Source organism: Heterodontus francisci, chromosome 4 (genome assembly GCF_036365525.1).
Source record: "Heterodontus francisci isolate sHetFra1 chromosome 4, sHetFra1.hap1, whole genome shotgun sequence".
In the NCBI taxonomy this organism is placed as follows: Eukaryota; Metazoa; Chordata; class Chondrichthyes; order Heterodontiformes; family Heterodontidae; genus Heterodontus; species Heterodontus francisci.
Window position 1 is genome coordinate 132,239,202 of NC_090374.1, and position 21,139 is coordinate 132,260,340.

The following is a 21,139-nucleotide window of genomic DNA, read 5'->3' on the forward strand; positions in this document are numbered from 1 at the left end:
GCAAGGCCAGCATTTGTTGCCCATCCCTAATTGCCCTTGACAACTGAGTGGCTTGTTAGGTCATTTCAGAGGGCAGTTAAGAGCCAACCACATTGCTATGTGTCTGGAGTCACATGTAGGCCAGACCAGGTAAGGATGGCAGATTTTCTGCCCTAAAGGACATTCGTGAATCAGATGGGTTTTTACAACAGTCAATGATAGTTTCATGGAACCATTACTGAAACTAGCTTTCAACTCCAGATATTTTAAATTAATTACTTGAATTTATTAATTAATTGAATTTAAATTTCACCAACTGCAGTACCTGGCAGTGAAAGGGAGGTGGTAGCTGCTGACTCCACAAAGCAAGTGCATTTTCTAGTATTCCTTGTGGGTCAGGAGGGGCAGGAGTGCTCCCCCCGGCCCCTTAATGAAGCTTCTGGCCTCTCCCTCCCCTGAGCATGCAGCAATTACCGACCTCCCACCTCCACCCCCGATGGCCCCTCTCTCCCAGAAGCCTTGAACATTAGTCTCTTTCCCTTACAGACTGCTGAGGACTGTCCAAAGGGTCTCAGCGTGCCATCCTGCCCCTCATTTCAATCAGACTGCCAATTTAGCCGCTTCCAGGTGGGAAACTGATCTAAAAATTGATACTGAAGTCCTGCCTTGCTGGGTTTTTTGGCTTCCCTGCCTCCACAACCTCTCCATGTCTCCATAATCATTGCGGCCAAAGAGCCTGTCTAGGGTCACAAATTGAAGACAATTAGATGGTTGCTGACAGGGCTGTGGGCTAAATTTTCCACACATTAACTGTGATTGGGTGAAAAATCTAGTCCTGTATCTCACCAAAACTTATCAAAAGAATTAAAAGGTGAACGGAATAAAGCGATGGATACAAAATATTTTCAGGTCTTAAACTGAGTGCCTGTATGTGGGAGGCCAGGGGCTGTCCAGGAATTGGACCTCATTAATATTATTTGGGTAAGTGCTGATGTGTCTCGTGCTTCCATAGGCAGCTCGCCTATTGTATAAAGATGAAATAAAAACAGAAAATGTTGGAAATACTTACCAGATCAGGCAGAATCTTTGGAGAGAGAAACGAAGTTAATGTTTCAGACTGATAACTTTTCATCAGAAAGATTTGAAGGTATAAAGATGAATGTCGGACTGATTGATGGCAAATCCCCAGTTGCAAAAAGAGTCAATGAAGTTCAAACTTTAAAATGTCTCGCCGTCTCCCCCCAGTAGCCACAAAATCAATCAATTAAGTCTAGCTCCCACTATCACACACTCTCTAAAGGCTTCTCAAATTGGCCCCCAGTACTTACCTGCCAGATCCTGCAGCAATCGAGGGGATGAATCAAAATGCAGACTCTCTTACAACTGCTGCTGACTGACATATACAATAGCCAATCAGCAAGTGGTATTGAAAAGGTAGCTGGCCAATCGGAATGCCTCCGTTCCTCCTTGAAGACCTCCTGGCTCTGGCATGATTGACTTTGTTTATTATTATTTTATTTTATTTTTTATCCAGCTAGGATTCCTAGCCTCTGACCTGCTCTTGTAGCCATGGTATTTATATGGCTACTCCAGTTCAGTTTCTGGTCTTTACATCCTTTTTTGAACAATATTTGCAGTTCTCCAGTCCTCTGGCATCACCCATGAGTTTAAGGAAAGTTCAATATGCTACTTAAGCAGTGATGACTCATCAGGAGACAGTCTATTTTTAGCAGAGAACACAGTACAGTTGGAGGCATGGAACTTACAACACAGTTGAAGATAACTGCTGATAGTGATAGATCTTACATTGCATACTTTCAAAATAACGTGACTCTGAATTAGACCTCTGTTCATTGAACAGTTTGAAATTGTATGCTATAATTACATGGCTCCTCGTAACAAAGTGTTCTTGTGTAAATCTCAAACAGTGTGAATCTCCATTGAAGTTTTCACTTCATTCATGTAACTTTGTTTTTGCGAAAACAATAAAAGGATGTGACAATGAACATGCATCTCAAACGGACTTACATTTTCTCAACGGGGTATTTCCAACCCTTGGAATAAAGTACTTGAAATGTTGCAAATTAGTTGACAATTCAACCAGTGCCAATTTGGCGTAAAAAAATTACTGACAAGCACCCCGTTCAGAACAAGATAAGTTCCTGCAAGGGTGAGCAAGAATGGAAGTGGGTTGGGGTTGATCATGGGCCAATAGGCTCTCAAAGTGCTGCAATGCAAAGAGGAGCACTCCTGCCCTATCTGGCTCCATGTCAAACTTACAATTTTTGTGGCAGCTGCTTGCTAGATCCATATCCACACCTGGAAAAAAAACAGATGGAACAGGCCTTATGCCTGCTCCACACAGGGCAGCCCAAATTTCCTGTCGGCTCCTAAAGCAGGCATTGATAGATGTTAAGCCCCAATGATTGTTTTAGGCGGCTACCCCAGAAGCCTTAAAAATGGCCTCATCCAATATCACTTTGTGGCACAGGCAGGACTGGTTGTTTCTGTTTCTGCAGCCAAGAAATACCATTGGGTGAAGTAGTGAGGGAAGAGAGAGAAAAACAACAGCCACCTATTAAGATAAACAGGAATTCAGCTGATGGTGGGATTCTCCCTTGGTTGAGATGGTCCTTGCCTGGCACTTGTGTGGTGTCAATGTTCCTTATCAGCCCAAGCCTGGATGTTGTCCAGGTCTTGCGACATCTGGAAGCGGGCTGCTTCGGTATCTGAGGAGTTGCGGATGGTGCTGAACATTGTGCAATCATCAGGGAACTTCCACACTTCTGACCTTATGATGGACAGAAGGCCATTGATGAAACAGCTCAAGATGGTTGGGCCTAGGACACTAACCTGAGGAACTGCTGCAGTGATGTCCAGGGACTGAGATGATTGACCTCCAACAACCACCAACCATCTTCCTTTGTGCTAGGTATGACTCCAACCAGCAGAGAAATTTCCCCCGATTCCCATTGGCTCCAGTTTTACGAAGGCTCCTTGAGGCCATACTCAGTCAAATGCTGTCCTGATGTCAAGGGCAGTCACTTTTACCTCACCTCGAGTTCAGCTTCTGTGTGTGAATACCTAAGTGTGCCACATTGCAAATATGACTAATAATCTTAAATTGGTTGTTAGTGTAATTCTTAGCTCACTTAGATTGTTCAGTAAGTGCTGTCCAATCGCGGAACCACATCTAACATTCAACATTGTTTCTGAATTTTGCAAGTACAGGCTGGTTGAGTACGGTCAGCAGTCTGCCTATTGCGAACAACTGAAGGGACGAGCTGATGATTCGGCACCCTGTACCCCAAAAAGGGCCCCCCGTCCTTGCCCTCCTGATTGACCCACCCCTCCTTGCCGGGGTCCACTGATTGTCCCTAACAAGGCTCAAAATCCCACTTACCTTTCTCGAGGCCAGCATCCTTACTGCTTCTCAGACTGGGTGCAGTCCCAGCAGTGGCCACCGCTCCCTGTGGCACTGCTGGGACTGAAGACCAGCCGGCCTGCTCATTGGCCGGCAGTCCTTAGAGGCAGGACTTCCTGCCTCAGAGGGCTGAATTCCCATCCGAGGCCAATTAAGGGCCTGGGCCACGCAAAATCGCTGCGTGGCTTCCAGGCCCAGCAAAGGAGGGCTCTCCCCCGACTTTTAAGCTGGTGGGCAGGGCCTCTGTCCCGATGTAAAATTCTGGCCATCATGTTGCTACGACAGCTCCCAGCTGTGCAGGTAATACTGGGCTCCACAACCACCACATTCCACCATCTCTCTCTGGCCTATCGGCCCAAGCCTTAAGCCTTAATCCTCCCCAACATTCATCTCTCTCCTGTACTTCCATCTCCCCCAACCCTATTCCCTTCTCTCCCTTTCTCCCACGAGCCCCCATCCTCCAACTGTCCAGTCCTGTATCCTGCCCCCTGAACCCCCGCAGTATCCTATTATAATCCTTTCAGCCCACTACCCCCATCACAAACTCAAATCTCCTACCCCCAATTCCTTTAACCTTAAACTCGCACCTCCATCTCTCTCTCCCTTCCCACTGCCCCAGACTGTTTTGCAAACAGCCAATCCAGTTTCTGGTCACCCCTAAGTGGGAACAGGCTCCCAGACACAAGGTTCATGCCAGGCACCATGCCTTTGGCTATCTGTCCTCAGGCATCTGGCCCTGCCCACCGGCCCTGACGTCACTCACATTTCTTTTTGGGCAGGAGACAGTGGTGGAGAATTTAAATGATGCTCAGGAGCTAAAATAGCCTGTTGCTCAGCCTGTACTCTCCAGGGATCCTCCCTTCCCTGGGTTAAAATTGACCCGAATATGTTGTAAAAAAATCTTCTCTGAAAAGAACATTTGTCTTCACGAGAGTTCCAAGCCAAAAACAAGAAGCATTGCGCAAATTGAGGCAAACAGCTGTGAACAATAACCTCTTTATAATTCCCTATCATAAGACACAATACTCAAGTCATCACTGGTGCGAGCGGAAGAACAAAATATGCAGCATTATTCTCTTGCCATCAGTTGACTCAACTGTACCAGGTTTCACATTTCAGAAATTATTTTCAAGCCAATGCTTTCAGTTTAAGTTCAAAAAATCAAAGTTAACACAAAGACCTAGTAGCACAGTAAACCTATATACTGCAATTGGGCATCCATTTACTTAAAGCTACATGAAGCCAACAGACTAGAGCTGTGTTAAGTCAACTCTTTGTTCACATTAAAAAGGCAAAAAATTAAGCATAAAATAAAGCAGGCTGGGAAGATAGACTACAGGGGAAGTCAGAAGATGAGTAGTGGCAGACTTTTAAGCAGATATTTTATAACACTCAGCAACCATTTATTCCAGTCCAAAGGAAGGACTCGATGAAAATGAGGAACCACCCGTGGATAACAAAGGAAGTTTAAGGAAAGTATCAAATCAAAAACAAAAGCGTACAATGCGGCGAAAACGAGTGGTAGGCCAGAGGATTGGGATTTTTTTAGAAAGCAGCAGCAGATGACTTAAAAACTAATAGAGGGAGAAAATTGATTTGAGAGTAAATTGGCAAGAAATATAAAAACAAAAGGTAAGAGCTTCTACGGGTATATTAAAAGGAAGAGAGTAGCTAAAGTAAGTGTGGGACCTTTAGAGGATGAGACTGGGGAATTAATAACTGGGGAACGGCAGATAATTATAAACCAATATTTTGTATCGGTCTTCACAGAGGAGGACACTATAAACATCCCAACAATAATAGATGAGCAAGATGTAATTGGGAGGGAGGAACTTGTAACAATCTCTATCATGAGGGAATAGGTGCTGGACAAACTGGGACTAAAGGCACATAAAATCCCTGAAGGTTGCTACCCAGGTTAATAGGGCTGTTAAGAAGGCATATGGTGTGTTAGCTTTTATTAGCAGGAGGATCGAGTTTCGGAGCCACGAGGTCATGCTGCAGCTGTACAAAACTCTGGTGAGACCGCACCTGGAGTATTGCGTGCAGTTCTGGTCACCGCATTATAGGAAGGATGTGGGACTTGAGGTTGTTTTCGTTGGAGAGAAGGAGGAGGAGAGGTGACTTAATAGAGACATATAAGATAATCAGAGGGTTAGATAGGGTGGATAGTGAGAGTCTTTTTCCTCGGATGGTGATGGCAAACACGAGGGGACATAGCTTTAAGTTGAGGGGTGATAGATATAGGACAGATGTCAGAGGTAGTTTCTTTACTCAGAGAGTAGTAGGGGCGTGGAACGCCCTGCCTGCAACAGTAGTAGACTCGCCAACTTTAAGGGCATTTAAGTGGTCATTGGATAGACACATGGATGAAAATGGAATAGTGTAGGTCAGATGGTTTCACAGGTCGGCGCAACGTCGAGGGCCGAAGGGCCTGTACTGCGCTGTAATATTCTAATTCTAATTCCCAGGCTATCCAGCACCTTAACATTTCACTTTCCCAGCAGGAAACCTGTCCATCCCAAAAGACATACAGTATGGAGTTAAATCTCCACAGCACTCCACCCCAACCCATGTTTTTAACCCACCTCTGTTAACCAGAATCTATGGCCTTGATATTATTTATACTGCTTCCCAGTTAGAGGTCACAGTTATCCATGACTAGATGTTAGGTGATAATGCTAATTACTATTTATTTATTCTAAGCATCGGTGGCTAGGCAGCATTTGTTGCCCGTCCCTAATTGCCCTTGAGAAAGTGGTGGTGAACCGTCTTCTTGAACAGCTGCAGTCCTCGGGGTGTAGGTACACCCACAGTGCTGTTAGGAAGGGAGTCCCAGGAATTTGACCCAGAGACATAGAACATAGAACAGTACAGCACAGTACAGGCCCTTCGGCCCACGATGTTGTGCCGAACCTTTAACCTACTCTAAGATCAAACTAACTACCTACCCTTCATTCCACTATCATCCATGTACCTATCCAAGAGTCACTTAAATGTCCCTAATGTATCTGCTTCTACCACCACCGCTGGCAGCGCATTCCACGCACCCACCACTCTCTGTGTAAAGAACCTACCTCTCTTACCTATTCTGGCACTGGTCTCCAGTGACCTCATAGTTCTTCTGAGTAAAACAGTCAATCCATGCCACTGTCACAATTACATGCTCCAGGAATCTTGTCCCCTAACTTTCCTTAGTAGTGTCAATCCGTCCTTCCAGTGAAGCAAATGTTCCCTTTGCTTTAAGTTTCAGCCCATTTTTACTTACAATTATAACTGAATAAAATTTATCAGCTCAGTACAATTTAAGGTTTTATTCATAATCCTTTTTCTGACTATGATCAGCCAAACTGAATTAAGCAGAACAATCAGCTGACTACCTCATTTTACTCTATTATCTCCTGTGAGCAATTCACATGCTGGAAAAAAGTAACACTAGCTTCTAATTTTGAATTAGCCACGAATGTTTACTCTCTTCCCTGCAGGATCTTGCTGGGACTTAAAATCCCCTTGGGGATTGCTCATGGCATCATTTCAGTGGCTGCTTTCACCCTATAGACTGCCTCTTGCTTACATAATAGTAGTGATTACATTTCAAAAAGTAACCTAATGTTCATGAAGGATGTTGGGATATGAGCGGATGCTACAAAAATGTAAATTCATTAGTTTCTTGCACAAACACAAGTGGGCAGTGAGTAGCCTGAAAGAGTGGGAAAAAAAAATTCTAAATAACGATTTTTCAAAAAAACTGTAACAAAATGAAGAATAAAAGCAAAGCTAAGTACTATTTTCTATTTGGAATTATAATTGAAATTTAATTCCATGCTTCCAGTTTGTCCAGCTGCAAATATTAGTTTCTTTTTTCAGCTCTGCATCACTCGCAGTGCAGCCATTTTCCATAAGAACTCTGTTACGACAAGGTGAGAGAGAGGTCTAGGGGTCCCTTTCAGCCTTCACCTGGTATTACTGTAACAGGGTTTTTTTTAAACACACCGTGTTTTTAGCAGCCCTTGGTGAATTCTTGTTCACCGCTTTCCAACTATAAGGCAAAGAAATGAGCACAAACAGGCTTTTTTAGGTTTAAAGAAGGTGAAATTTGATTAAACTTAAACGCTAATTCAGTTGACACCTCTGGAGACATGACGTGCCCACGCTAGCATGCATACGCGATACACACATGCAAATAGAGACAGAAAAGAGAAAAAAAATAAAGTGGAAAGGTTTGAGGCAATATCTGAAGAGTTTTTGTTACGAGTCTTTGATCTCACTGTAGTCCTTGTTTGTAGGTGGATCTTGCTTTTCATTGGGGCCAGGTATTCTTCTTAAACCTTGTTCACTGCAGGAGACTTTTCTTTCTTGGGGTTCATGTGTCTTCAGTCGGCTTTTGGACTTCTGTTAGGAAGAGATGGGAGCAGACAGGAGAGGGTGTTGGGAGCAGACAGGAGAGGGTGTTGCGAGCCAGCCAGGAGAGGCCTTTTCAATTTAGGAGCAAACAGGTTTCTGCCAGTTCAAACACTGTCTCTGCAATTTAAAACTCCCCAAGTTGGCCAGCAGGGTAGTCACATGACCAACTGGTAGAACCACTTCTAGCTTTGTGTATTGTGTGGGTCAGAGAATGGTCCTTTGTCTACAAATACTGTCTGTTAATATGCAAAAATAACTTTCCAGTCAGGGGCCTAGTAATCCCTTGTAACAGGCCTTCTTTTCTTCCCAGCAACAATTTGAAATTTAATGTCCATGTGGTGAAATTAGTGTGCCTCACTCTTGGCAGGTGGGGGACTGCATGACAACACTGAAGTGCATAAATATTAACAGCAATGAACAGACATAAGGAATAACTCACCAAAAACTCACCTCGTTAAATGAAACTTCAGTTAGTTTCACAAATTACAGATTTCCTCCATCATCATATTTGCAGCAATGTATTGCTAGGTAATCACAGATCAGGACTTTACACCAGAAAGCTGGAAAGTGGAGGTCACTCACTGTGACAAGCATCCACCACAATCAAACTTACTCCCAAAATAATCAGTATTCTTTGAGGCAGTGATTAAACTAGATCATCCAGAAAATTTCCAGCTTTCATACTGTGAACTCAATATTCACTCACCTTATGTAAGTAACTGGTGCGTCCCACAGCTCCCAATTTGCCTGTGTAATTCATAAAGAAGATATTTCCTTCTGTAGCACCATAAAACTCACAAATCCTAATGTTGCCAAATCGCTCTAGAAATTCTTTCCAGACCTCATTCCTTATACCATTTCCTACAGCCATGCGCACTTGGTGATTCTTTTCTCCTTCTGTCTGTAAAGCAAAAAGAGTTAAGGTTAAGTATAAATTTTCTCTCATGGACAATGCAGTAATAAGTCAATAGTTTTGCTTTTGTTTTAGAAGTAATATCAGTTCCACTAAATAAATAAGTTACTTTGGTAAAGCTTAAAAGAAGTTGCATGTCTTTTCTGTGAAGCTAACCCACCTTCATTCCTTCTTGTATTTTGTTACGTAATGTGTTTTGTTGAATGATAATTTTCTTTGGTCCACTGGCTGGAGATCTGAATTTGTAAATATTTTTTTAAAAATACATTTTTAATTTGCAACACTGTATCCTACATTGCAAAGCTTGTGAGGAGAGAGATGAAATGTCTGCATTTCCCAACAAGAACCGAGATCCAGGAAGTTTCAAGGAACTACCTGTTCTCTCAGCAAGAAGAGAAACACTGCTAACTGCTATGCTTGAATGACTGAGTGACAAGGCCCTCCCCACCTGTGGTTTTCAGCTGTTTTTTTCTTCTCTGTAGCAGAGGAGAAGCAACCGGACTCGGATATCAGCAAACCCTAAATGGGGTCCCTCTCTCTCTCTATTCCAACATGAAAGCTTTCAAATCCTGCTGTTGACTGACCACCTTTGTATACTCCGGCTACAATCAGAAACTCTGCTGGAGGACATCATCCGCATTGCTATCTCCAAGCGATTCACTGAACCAGCCATCTAACTCTTCAAACTAAAAGCCTCAGAACCACTGAATTCAGCTAGAAGCCAGTCAATACACCTAACTTCACAGACTGTATACCTTTTTATGGACTCCAACTCAACCAATTTACCTTTCCCCACTCTGTAACCTATTTGTATGTGTGTAAACCTCTAGTGTGTGTGAGAGTGAAAGTTGGTGCATTGTTTATTATTTTATTAGTTTGGTTTAGGTACAAAAAGCTAACCTCTTTCTTTATTAACTCAAGAAAACCTGCCAGATTGGTTCGTCTTGCGATCAGAGCAAGTAAGTAATCAAACACCTACTGAATTGGCCTGTACATCCACTTTAAGAAAGAATTAAACCTGTTGTGGTCAAACAAGGAGAGGGAAAAGAGGGAAGCCCTTTGACCGCACCTCACTTTACCAAATCAGCTCACCAACACCTTCTCAAGGGCAAATAAGGATGGACAATAAATGCTCACCTAGCCAGTGAAGCCCACATCCCATGAACCAATAAAAAAAGAGACAGGCAGCTAACATAAAAAGGAAGCCAAAAGTCATTTATAGGCATCTAAATAGTAAAAAGGTGGTAAAGGGAAGAGTAGCGCCAATTAGGGACCAAAATGAGGATTTACGCATAGAGGCAGGGGGAATAGAGTCATAGAGAGTCTTAGAGTTATACAGCACAGAAACAGGCCCCTTCAGCCCATCGTGTCTGTGCTGGCCACCAAGCACCGAACTATTCTAATCCCATTTTCCAGCACTTGGCCCGTAGCCTTGTATGCTATGGCGTTTCAAGTGCTCATCTAAATACTTATTAAATGTTGTGAGGGTTCCGGCCTCTACCACCCTTCAGGCAAAGCATTCCAGATTTCAACCACCCTCTGGGTGAAACATTTTTTCCTCAAATCCCCTCTAAACCTCCTTCCCCTTACCTTAAATCTATGCTCCTTGGTTATTGACCCCTCATCTAAGGGAAAAGGTTTCTTCCTATCTAACCTATCAATGCCTCTCATAATTTTGTGTACCTCAATTATATATCTCCCCTCAGCCTTCTCTGCTCTAAGGAAAACAACCCTAGCCTTTTCAGTCTCTCTTCATAGCTGAAATGCTCTAGCCCAGGCAACATCCTGGTGAATCTCCTCTGCACCCTCTGCAGTGCAATCACATCCTTTCTATAGTGTGGTGCCAAGAACTGTACACAGTACTCCAGCAGTGGCCTAACCAGCGTTTTATACAGCTCCATCAAAACCTCCCTGCTCTTATAGTCTATGCCTCAGCGAATAAAGGCAAGTATTCCATATGCCTTCCGAACCACCTTATCTACCTGTGCTGCTGCCTTCAGTGATCTATGGACAAGTACACCAAGGTCCCTCTGTACTTCCTAGGGTCCTACCATCCATTGTATATTCCCTTGCCTTGTTAGTCCTCCCAAAATGCCTCACCTCACACTTCTCAGGATTAAATTCCATTTGCCACTGCTCCGCCCATCTTTATCATCCTGTAATCTAAGGCTTTCCTCCTCACTATTTACGACACCACCAATTTTTGTGTCATCTGCGAACTTACTGATCATACCTCTTGTATTCACGTCTAAATCGTTAAAGTACACTATAAACAGCAAGGGACCCAGCACCGATCCCTGTGGTATACCACTGGTCACAGGCTTCCACTCGCAGAAACAACCCTCGACCATTACCCTCTGTCTCCTGAACTATGCCAATTTTAGATCCAATTTGCCCTGAATCCCATGGGCTCTTACTTTCTTAACCAATCTCCCATGCAGGACCTTATTAAAAGCCTTACTGAAGTCCATGTATACTACATCAACTGCTTTACCCTCATCTACACATCTAGTCATCGCCTTGAAAAATTCAATCAAGTTAGTTAGACACGATCTCCCCCTGGCAAAGCCATGCTGACTATTCCTGATTAATCCCTGCCTCTCCAAGTGGAGATTAATCCAGTCCCTCAGAACTTTTTCCAATAGTTTTCCAACCACTGATGTTAGACTCACCGGCCTGTAATTACCTGATTTATCCCTGATACCTTTCTTGAATAATGGTACATTCGCTGTCCTCCAATCCACTGGTACCTCTCCTGTGGCCAGAAAGGATTTGAAAATTTGTGTCAGAGCCCCTGCTATCTCCTCCCTTGCCTCACACAACAGCCTGGGATACATCTCATCTGGGACTGGGGATTCATCCACTTTTAAGCCCACTAAAACAGCTAATACTTCCTCCCTTTCAATGCTAATATGTTCAAGTATATCACAATCCCCCTCCCTGATCTCTACACCTACATCGTCCTTCTCCATAGTGAACACAAATGAAAAGAAATCATTTAAAACCTCACCTATGTCCTCCGGCTCCACACACAGATTGCCACTTTGGTCCCTAATGGGCCCTACTCTTTCCCTGCTGATCCTCTTGCCCTTAATGTAGTTATAAAACGCCTTGGGATTTTCCTTTATCTTGTCCGCCAGTGTTTTGTCATGTCCCCTCTTCGCTCTCCTAATTACTTTTTTTTAAAGTACTCGCCTACACTTTCCATACTCCTCTAGTGCCTCCGCTGTTTTCAGCACTCTGAATCTTCCATAAGCCTCCTTTTTATTCTTGATCTAATCCTCTATATTCTTTGACATCCAGGGTTCCCTGGACTTGTTGGTCCTACCCTTCACCTTAACGGGTACATGTTGGCTCTGAACTCTCATTATTTCCTCTTTGAATGACTCCCACTGGTCTGATGTAGACTTTCCTACAAGTTGCTGCTCACAGTCCACTTTTGCCAGATCTTGTTTTTTCATATTAAAATCAGCCTTCCCCCAGTTTAGTATCTTTATTTCCAGTCCATCTTTGTCCTTTTCCATAACTACCTTAAATCTTACAGAGTTATGGTCACTATCCCCAAAATGCTCCCCCACTGACACTTCTACCACTTGTCTGGCTTCATTCCCTAGGATTAGGTCCAGTTCTACCCCTTTTCTTGTAGGACTTTCTATGTACTGGCTCAAAAAGCTCTCCTGTATGCATTTTAAGAATTTTGCCCCCTTTTCAGCCTTTTGCACTAAGACCTTCCCAGTTGATACTGGGGAAGTTGAAATACCCTACTATTATTACCCTATTATCTTTACACCTCTCTGAGATTTGCCTACATATCTGCTCCTCTATCTCTCCCTGACTGTTTGGAGGTCTGTAGTACACTCCCAGCCAAGTGATTGCCCCCTTTTTGTTTTTAAGTTTTACCCATATGGCCTCATTTGAGGAACCTTCTAAGATATTAGCCCTCCAAATCAACGCCCTCAATTCAGCTGCCTTACTAGTAAGACTCCTTGCATCAAAACAGATGCAATCCAACCTTGCATTTTTCACTTGTGCCTCAACAGGTCTATATTTGCTCTGCCTTCAAGACTGACTCAGTTTCTCTTCTATATTTGACAGTGCATTACCCCCTACTGTACCTCCACTCTGTATCCCATCCCCTTGCCAAATTAGTTTAAACCCCCCCAACAGCACTAGCAAACCTTCCAGCAAGGATGTTGGTCCCGTTCCGGTTCAGGTGCAACCCATTCAACTTCTACAGGCCCCGCCTTTACCAGAAACAGACCCAATGATCCAGGAACCTAAAGCCCTCCCTCCTGCACCACCTCCTCAGCCACGCATTCATCTGCTCTATCCTCCTATTCCTATACTCACTATCATGTGGCACCGGGAGTAATCCAGAGATGACAACCTTTGAGGTCCTGCTTTTTAATCTGCAACCTAGCTCCCTAAATTCCTGTTGCAGGACCTCATCCCTCTTTCTACCTATGTCGTTGGTACCCATGTGTACCACGACCTCTGACTGTTCACACCCCCACTTCAGAATGTTCTGCAGCCGCTCCGAGACATTCTTGACCCGAGCACCAGGGAGGCAACATACCATCCTGGAGTCCTGTTTGCGGCCATAGAAACCTCTGTCTGTTCCCCTTACAATTGAATCTCCTATCAGTATGGCTCTTCCACTCTTTTTCACCCCCTCCTATGCAGCAGAGCCATCCATGGTGCCACGAACTTGGCTGTTGCTGCTTTCCCCTGGGAGGCCATTCCCCCAACAGTATTCAAAGTGATATATCTGTTTGAAAGGGGGCTGGCCACAGAGGACTCCTGCACTACCTGCCTGCGCCTACTACTCCTCCTGGTGGTCACCCATCCCTTTTCTGTCTCTGCAGCCATTACCTGCAGTATAAATGTGCTATCCATGACATCCTCAGCATCGCGGATGCTCCATAGTGAATCCATCCGCAGCTCCAGCTACGCAATGCAGTCAGCCAGTAGCTGCTGCTGGACACACTTCCTGCACACATGGTCGCCAGGGACACAAGAAGTGCCCCTGATTTCCCACATAGTGCAGGAGGAGCGTGCCATGGGGTTGAGCCTTAGATTAAGCTCCTTAGTTACTCCCTTTAACTTCGAGTACTAATTACTCTATGGACCTTATTCTACTCCAAACACGACCTACTACAATCTAAATTCCCGACCTTTACTTTTACTTTGGCTATTGAAAGTAGCAAAAAAGGGTAGAAGTACTCACCTATTCCTAATTACCAATCAGCTGCCTCCCCTTGCAATGTGTCACTTTCTGAATGTGACTTCAGTCGTGAAACTCTCTCGCTGTCCCTGTGAGAGTGTGTGAAAGTATGCCTTTTTAAGATGCTGGAACTCCCGCTCGCTGGGTGCCTGTCGCCTCACAGGTATGCCTTGATCTTGCTCTTTCTCAGGCCTCTCGCAGCCTCTTTTAAGCCGCTGGAACTCCCGCTCGCTGATGCCTGTCTCCTCTCAGGTTCACCTCGGTCTTGCTCTTTCTCTGGCCTCTTGCAGCCTCTTTTAATAGCTGAGTTATTAAATTAATGCTTTACATCGGTCTTTACCAACAAAGAAGATGCTCCCCAGGCCATGGTGAAAGAGAAGATTTTAAAATTGATAAGGTGAAGGTATGAGATAGGTTGTCTATGTTTAAAGTTGATAAAGCACCAGGACCAGATGAGATGCATCCAATGATAGTGAGGGAAGTGAGAGCGGAAATTGCGGAGGCACTGGCCATAATTTTCCAATCTTCCTTCGGAGTACTGCCAGAAAACTGGAGAATTGCAAATGTTACGCCCTTGTTCAAAAAAGGATATAAAGATAAGCTCAGCAACTACAGGCCAGTCAGTTTAACTTTGGTGGTAGGGAAATTTCTAGAAACAATAATTTGGGACAAAATTAATAGTCATATGGACAAATGTGGGTTATTTAAGGAAAGCCAACGTGTACATGTTGAGGGAAAATCGTGATTAACTAACTTGCTGGAGTTTTTTGAAGGGGTAATTGAGAGGATTGATGAGGGCAATGCTGTTGATGTGGTGTACATGGACTTCCAAAAGGCATTTAATACAGTGCCACACAACAGATTTGTGAGCAATGTTATAGCTCATGGAATAAAAGGGACTGTAGCAACATGGATAGGAAATTGGATAAGTGAAAGGAAACAGAGAGTAGTGGTTAACGGATGTTTTTCGGGCTGGAGGAAGGTATGTAGTGGAGTTCCACAGGGGTCAGTATTGGGACCCTTCCTCTTCCTGAAATATATTGATGACTTAAGACCTTGGTGTACACAGCACAATTTCAAAATTTGTGGATGATACGAAACTTGGAAGCATTGTGAACTGTGAGGATAGTATAGAACTTTAAAAGGAAATAGGCAAGCTGGTGAAATGGGTGGACAAGTGACAGATGAAGTTCAATGTGGAGAAATGTGAAGTAGTTCACTTTGGTAGAAAGAACATGAAGAGACAATGTAAAATAAAGGGTACAATTCTAAAAGGGGTGCAGGAACAGAGGGACCTGAGTATATATGTGCATATGTCATTGAAGGTGGCAGGACAGGTTGACAGCGTGGTCAATAAAGCATACAGTTAAAGGCCTGCTACCCGACCCGAACCCGACGGGACCCGACAACATGTGTTGGGTTTGGGTCGGGTCGCACTTCGAGGTCCGGCATTCGGTCTTGGGTCAGGTCCAGCTGGATCGGACACGCTCTATCATCACCTCAGGTAAGTGAACCAAATGTTAATTTACTTTTTGGACTTTAAAGGTAGTTTTGTTACAGTTATTTTAAGCTTGTGCAGGTAAGGAACAAAGTGAAAAATGGAAGGTTGGTTAACTGATGGTCTGGTCGGGCGCAGGAAAAATTGAAAGGACTCGGGCTGGGTCGGGTCGGGCTCGGATGGGGTTCTGTCGGGCTCGGGTCGGGTCTCATTTGCAGACCCGAGCAGGCCTTTACATACAGTATCCTAGGCTTTATTAATAGAGGCATAGCGTACAAGAGCAAGAAAGTTATGTTGAACTTGTATAAGACGCTAGCTCAGCCTCAGCTGGAGTATTGCGTCCAGTTCTGGGCACTGCGTTTAAGGAAAGATGTGAAGGCATTGGAGAGAGTGCAGAAAAGATTCACGAGAATGGTGCCAGAGATGAGAAACTTCATTTATGAAGACAGATTGGAGAAGTTGGGACTGTTTTTCCTTGGAGAACAGAAGGCTGAGAGGAGATTTGATCGAGGAATTCAAAATCATGAGCGTTCTGAACAGAGTAGATAGGGAGAAACTCTTCCCACTCATTAAAGGATCAAGAACAAGGAGGCACAGATTTAAGATCATTGGCAAAAGAAGCAATGGCGACATGAGGAAAAACTTTTTTCACGCAGCGAGTGCTTAGGATCTGGAATGCACTGTCAGAGACTGCAGTACAGGCAAATTCAACTGAGGTATTCAAAAGGGTATTAGATAGTTACCTGGAAAGAAAGAATGTATAGGGTTATGGGGGAAAGGCGGGGGAATGACACTAAGTGAATTTCTCACTTGGAGAGCCGCTGCAGATACGATGGGCCAAATGGCCTCCTTTTGTGCTGTAACAATTCTGTGGACTGAGTGTTGATGTTCAGAGAGACTTGGGTGTGCTCTTACAAGGAACATAGAAAGTTAGCTTGCAGGTACAGCAAGAAATTAGGAAATTAGAAAATTACAACAGGATTGGAGTATAAAAATAATGAATTTTTGCTAAAGTCTACAGCGCTTTGGTGAACCACACCTGGAATACTATGCATAGCTTTGTTCTCCATACCTAAGGAAGGATATACTTGCCTTGGAGACAGTACAGCAAATGTTCAAGAGATTGGTTCCTGAGATGGGAGGTTTGTCCTATGATGAGAGGCTTGGGCCTGTACTCTCTGGAGTTTAGGATGAGAGGTGATCTCATTGAAACATACAAGATTCTGAAGGGCCTTGACAGGGTAGACACTCAGAGATCAAGGCTGTTTCTGCTGGATGGGGAATCTAGAACACAGGGCAGGTGGAGTGGGGGGGGGGGGGGGTGCGGGGGATGGGCACAATCTCAAGATAAGGGGTCAATCATTTAGGACTGAGATGATGAGAAATTTCTTCACTCAGAAGGCTGTGAATCTTAGGAATTCTCTACCGCAGAGGGTTGTGGATGTTCCATTGTTGAGGATATTCAAGGCTGAGATAGACAGATTTTTTGATCTGTCAGGGAATCAACAGAAATGATAAGTAGGCAGGAAAGTGGAGTGAGACAGAAGATCAGCCATGATTGCATTGAATGGCAGAGCAGACTCGAGAGGCCATGTGGACTACTACTGCTCATGCTTCTTATGTTCTTATATTAACTTGAAGATTGAGTAGATTTGTGATTTGCTGGTATGGATCAGGCAAGCTGATCAGGCAAGCTCCAGTGAGCCACAGCACCTCTTCTTGTAAGGCAATGTAAACACCTGTGGAATTCTGCTTATTTGATGTTTCCTTCCTGAAGCACTCATGAGAACATTTACTATCTGAGTTTAATTTCTTCCATGACCTGGAGCTTGATGTAAGAATCGTGCAGTTGGCTTATAAAGCCTTCTGGATTTTAGCAAGTCTTTTTTGGAGTGTGGAGTAACCGTCAAGCTTTTAGAAGTCATCTGATTTCAGCAGCTGAATTTTCAGAACGGGTTCAGGAACCCGGTGCTGAATGATTTCTGGGTCTCGACCCCACGCCTCAGATATGTCGCTATTGCGATGCTATTGTTAAATGTTTCTGCCATAATTGGGCAGAAAGTGATCTCAGTGCCCAATTAGTGATACCGAACATCTGCAGGAGGCAAGCGGCAAAGGCAGGTAACAGACACAATGGGGCCTGCTGCTGCCTTGCCGAGGAGAGCGGGCAGCTCCTTGGACAGCCAAAAGAATAAAGAGGTGAGGCAGCACTTCCAATATATAAAAAAAAGTCCTGCGTTTGGCCCAGCGCAAGATCCCTCTGGGCCCAAAACACTTCATCTTACAACAATAAAGTTTGCCCACTGCCCGCTATGAGTCTGGAAGCTGTGCACTATTGTGCACCACACTGGTCGGGCTCACCAGAATTCCAATTGGAAATTACAGTGTGGACCCCCCAGCCCTTTGACGAGGTCCTCCATGAACTTAATGGGCCATAATTGGAGGTGAGTGGGATCCCTGTTCCCTACCCCCGCCCTGAAAATCACGGAATGTCCTGGAGGCGTAAGTTTCTGAAGACAACCTTCGAGACAACGATTTTCAAATCGTGTCTGCACCCGACCCCGAACCCGACAGCATTTGAAAATCCAGCCCCGGAGATAGTATAAAGCAAGCCCTGTCGTGTTGTTCACCTGAACCAGATATCAAAATAACAGCTAACAAATGGAAGGCAAGAATGTGTTCACATGAAGACATGACTGAATTGGTAGCACGCTTTCCCCCGAGTCAGAAGGCTGTGGGTTCAAGTCCCACTCCAGGACGTAAGCCCAAAAATCAAAAGCTGCAGTGCAACTCCAGTGCAGTACTGAGGATGTGCTGCACTGTCGGAGGTGCCATCTTTTGGAAGAGATGTTGAACCGAGAGCCCATTTGCCCTCTCAGTGAGTGCAAAATATTCAATGGCACTATTTCGAAGAAAGCAAGGGAGCTATCTCCAGGGTCCTAGCCAATATTTATTCCTCATTCCACATCCTATAAACAGATTATCTAGTTATTATCACATTGCTGATTGTGGGAGCTGATGTGCGCAAATTGACTGCCACGTTTCCGACATTGCATGAGTAACTGCACTTCAAATGTACTTATCTGGTTCTAAAGCACTTGCGATGTCTGTGGTTGTGAAAGGCACTATATAAATGTATTCTATCTTTTCTTTTAAATAATAATGTGTGAAAAATACAAAACTATGCAGCAACCCAAAATACAGCATTAGGGCGGCACAGCGGCGCAGTGGTTAGCACCGCAGCCTCACAGCTCCAGCGACCCGGGTTCAATTCTGGGTACTGCCTGTGTGGAGTTTGCAAGTTCTCCCTGTGTCTGCGTGGGTTTTCTCCAGGTGCTCCGGTTTCCTCCCACAAGCCAAAAGACTTGCAGGTTGGTAGGTAAATTGGCCATTATAAATTGCCCCTAGTATAGGTAGGTGGTAGGGAAATATAGGGACAGGTGGGGATGTGGTAGGAATATGGGATTAGTGCAGGATTAGTATAAATGGGTGGTTGATGGTTGGCACAGACTTGGTGGGCCGAAGGGCCTGTTTCAGTGCTGTATCTCTAAACTAAACTAAACTAAACTAAAAGCTTCAAAAACTCAATTTAAAGCACAAACTTTACAAGGCTACATAACAGAACATAATGAATTTTCCATACATATAGACAGCATTCAATGCTAATGTCAGTGATAACACAGAAAAGTACACATCAGACTGAAGTACAAGAGAGTGGAGTAAGATGACCAGATCAAAAAGCAGCGCAGTGGTGCAAATGTCTGAAAAGTTCCTGGGTGATTTTTCCCTCTGCGATTCCCTCATCCTCAGGACAGCTGAACAGTGCCATGCAAAGTTCCACTCCCCCAACACGGCAGGTAAGGTAACTCACTTGGCACAGCTGCCTTTTCTTCCTTGCCCACTTCAGGTAGCAGCTCACATTCTTCACCCTCTTAAAGCAACACTTCCAGAACATAACTGTAGATCCATCACAGCAAAAGGTGGTGTTGGAGGAGTAAGATAACAGTGAAGGTGAAGGGAGTGATCAGGGTCTAACCTCCCAGGAATCAACAGCTGCATAATATTGCATCTACCAAGCCTTCAGCAATACCCCTCACAGCATTATGCCAGTGGAAAGTGGGAGGTGACACAAAGTTGCCCAGGGACAAGCTGGTGTGAAATGCGAGCTATCTCAGCCTTTTGTAAAGCATGAGCAGCCAACAACTTTCTGAGAGTCTGGCCCTCAAGTCAAACTTGTGAGCAACCTGAAAATAATTGAGAGGCACGTGCAGGCACCCAAGGGAAGAATAGTGTTGAGAAAGAATAAGGTGATTATTTGCACTTTGCAATTATTGTATTAAAATAGACTGTTACTGTCATGGTGCTTTGTTATTCATGCAAGAAAGGGTGCATTTGTTGTTGACTTATTCATTCAAGTAATGATTACTGCACAGTCATGTATGGTCAAAGTGGTCTGATGTGTTGTTGTGTGATAAGGTGGGTCGTGGTTAAAGAAATATGCCTTTGCTTGCAATTGGGGGAGAAGGCAGGTGGGGTCAGGCTACGGTGACAGAAGTACACAAAAGATAAGACTTTGGAGCTGACCCATGCCTTGAATTTCCTTGCAGCAGTCACTGAGGACTCCTGAGTGTTGATCATCACGATGCCCTGTTCCATTTAGCTCTAGTTCCACCTGAACAAAAGTCTCCTCGTCAGTCCCGTTAAATTCTAGCCCTTTCTGTTGCAAAGCTGTGAAGAGAATTGCAGGCTACAACTATTCTTGAGACCCATACGGGAGTTTACTGTAGGGCCACATCTGACCAATTCAGGCAGTGAAAATGTGCTTTTAACACCCCAGTAGCCTCTCAATGACTAGTCTATTAAAGGCATACACCTCTTTGTAGGCCTCCTCTGCTGCTGTTCAGGCCACTATTATTGGCATCATCACTCACGGGAGCAGAGGATAGGTTTTGTCACCCAAAAACCATCTGCTGATTTGATTCTCCTCCATGAAGAGATCCTGGAGGGCTGAATTGTGAAGAATGAAGACATCATGGTAACCTCCTGCATGTTGAATACTGATGTGCAGGATCCTTTGATTGTCACATGCAATCTGAACATTAATAAAGTTCTGTTGACATCATTGATTGGGTGTTTTGTGGACACCCCTAAAGCAATGTGGGTGCCATCTCCTGAATCGTGGGAAGCCATCAATCCCATACAGCTATATAGTTGCATCTTGCCTCTACCTTCCTGTAATCTGGGCTCAAAACACACTGGAGTAGAATTGTCCAATTCTATGCTATTACAGAGAGGTAGTGTACTGTGAGAGATCCTGAGAAATTTTAGCATATGGTCATATCTGCCAGAAATTCCCATTTAATAATGATTGAGCAGATGAGTAGTAGTACCTACTATAGTGGATCTAACAGACTACCTATGGGATCTTGAAAACACATTTGCATTGAGCTGTACATTTAATATATTTACAACCCAACCTGAAATACTAAACCTGAGCGGCAAAAAAATCTAAATTCAGACAGTATTTCTACTGTGGTCAGCATCATTCAGCAGGTAACCCATTGAACCATTATTGCCAACTGCTCTTAAATTACAAGAAGAAACAGCGACATTACTGTCAGAGAGCAGTATTTATGTAAAATTGCATCCTTCAAAACTCACTAGAAAGCAGAGATTGGGCTGTCATCAATATGTGTT

The 21,139-nt window shown here is 44.1% G+C and overlaps 1 protein-coding gene across 2 annotated transcripts in view; it reads right to left on the minus strand.

The window, feature by feature from the left end:
- Positions 1-21,139, minus strand: part of slc27a6 (solute carrier family 27 member 6) — a 92,088-nt gene that overhangs the window by 25,246 nt on the left and 45,703 nt on the right. For both annotated transcript variants that reach the window (XM_068030177.1, XM_068030178.1), the window contains exon 5: positions 8,514-8,708. In XM_068030177.1, the coding sequence (XP_067886278.1) occupies positions 8,514-8,708 (195 nt within the window). The remainder of the gene's footprint in view (positions 1-8,513; positions 8,709-21,139) is intronic.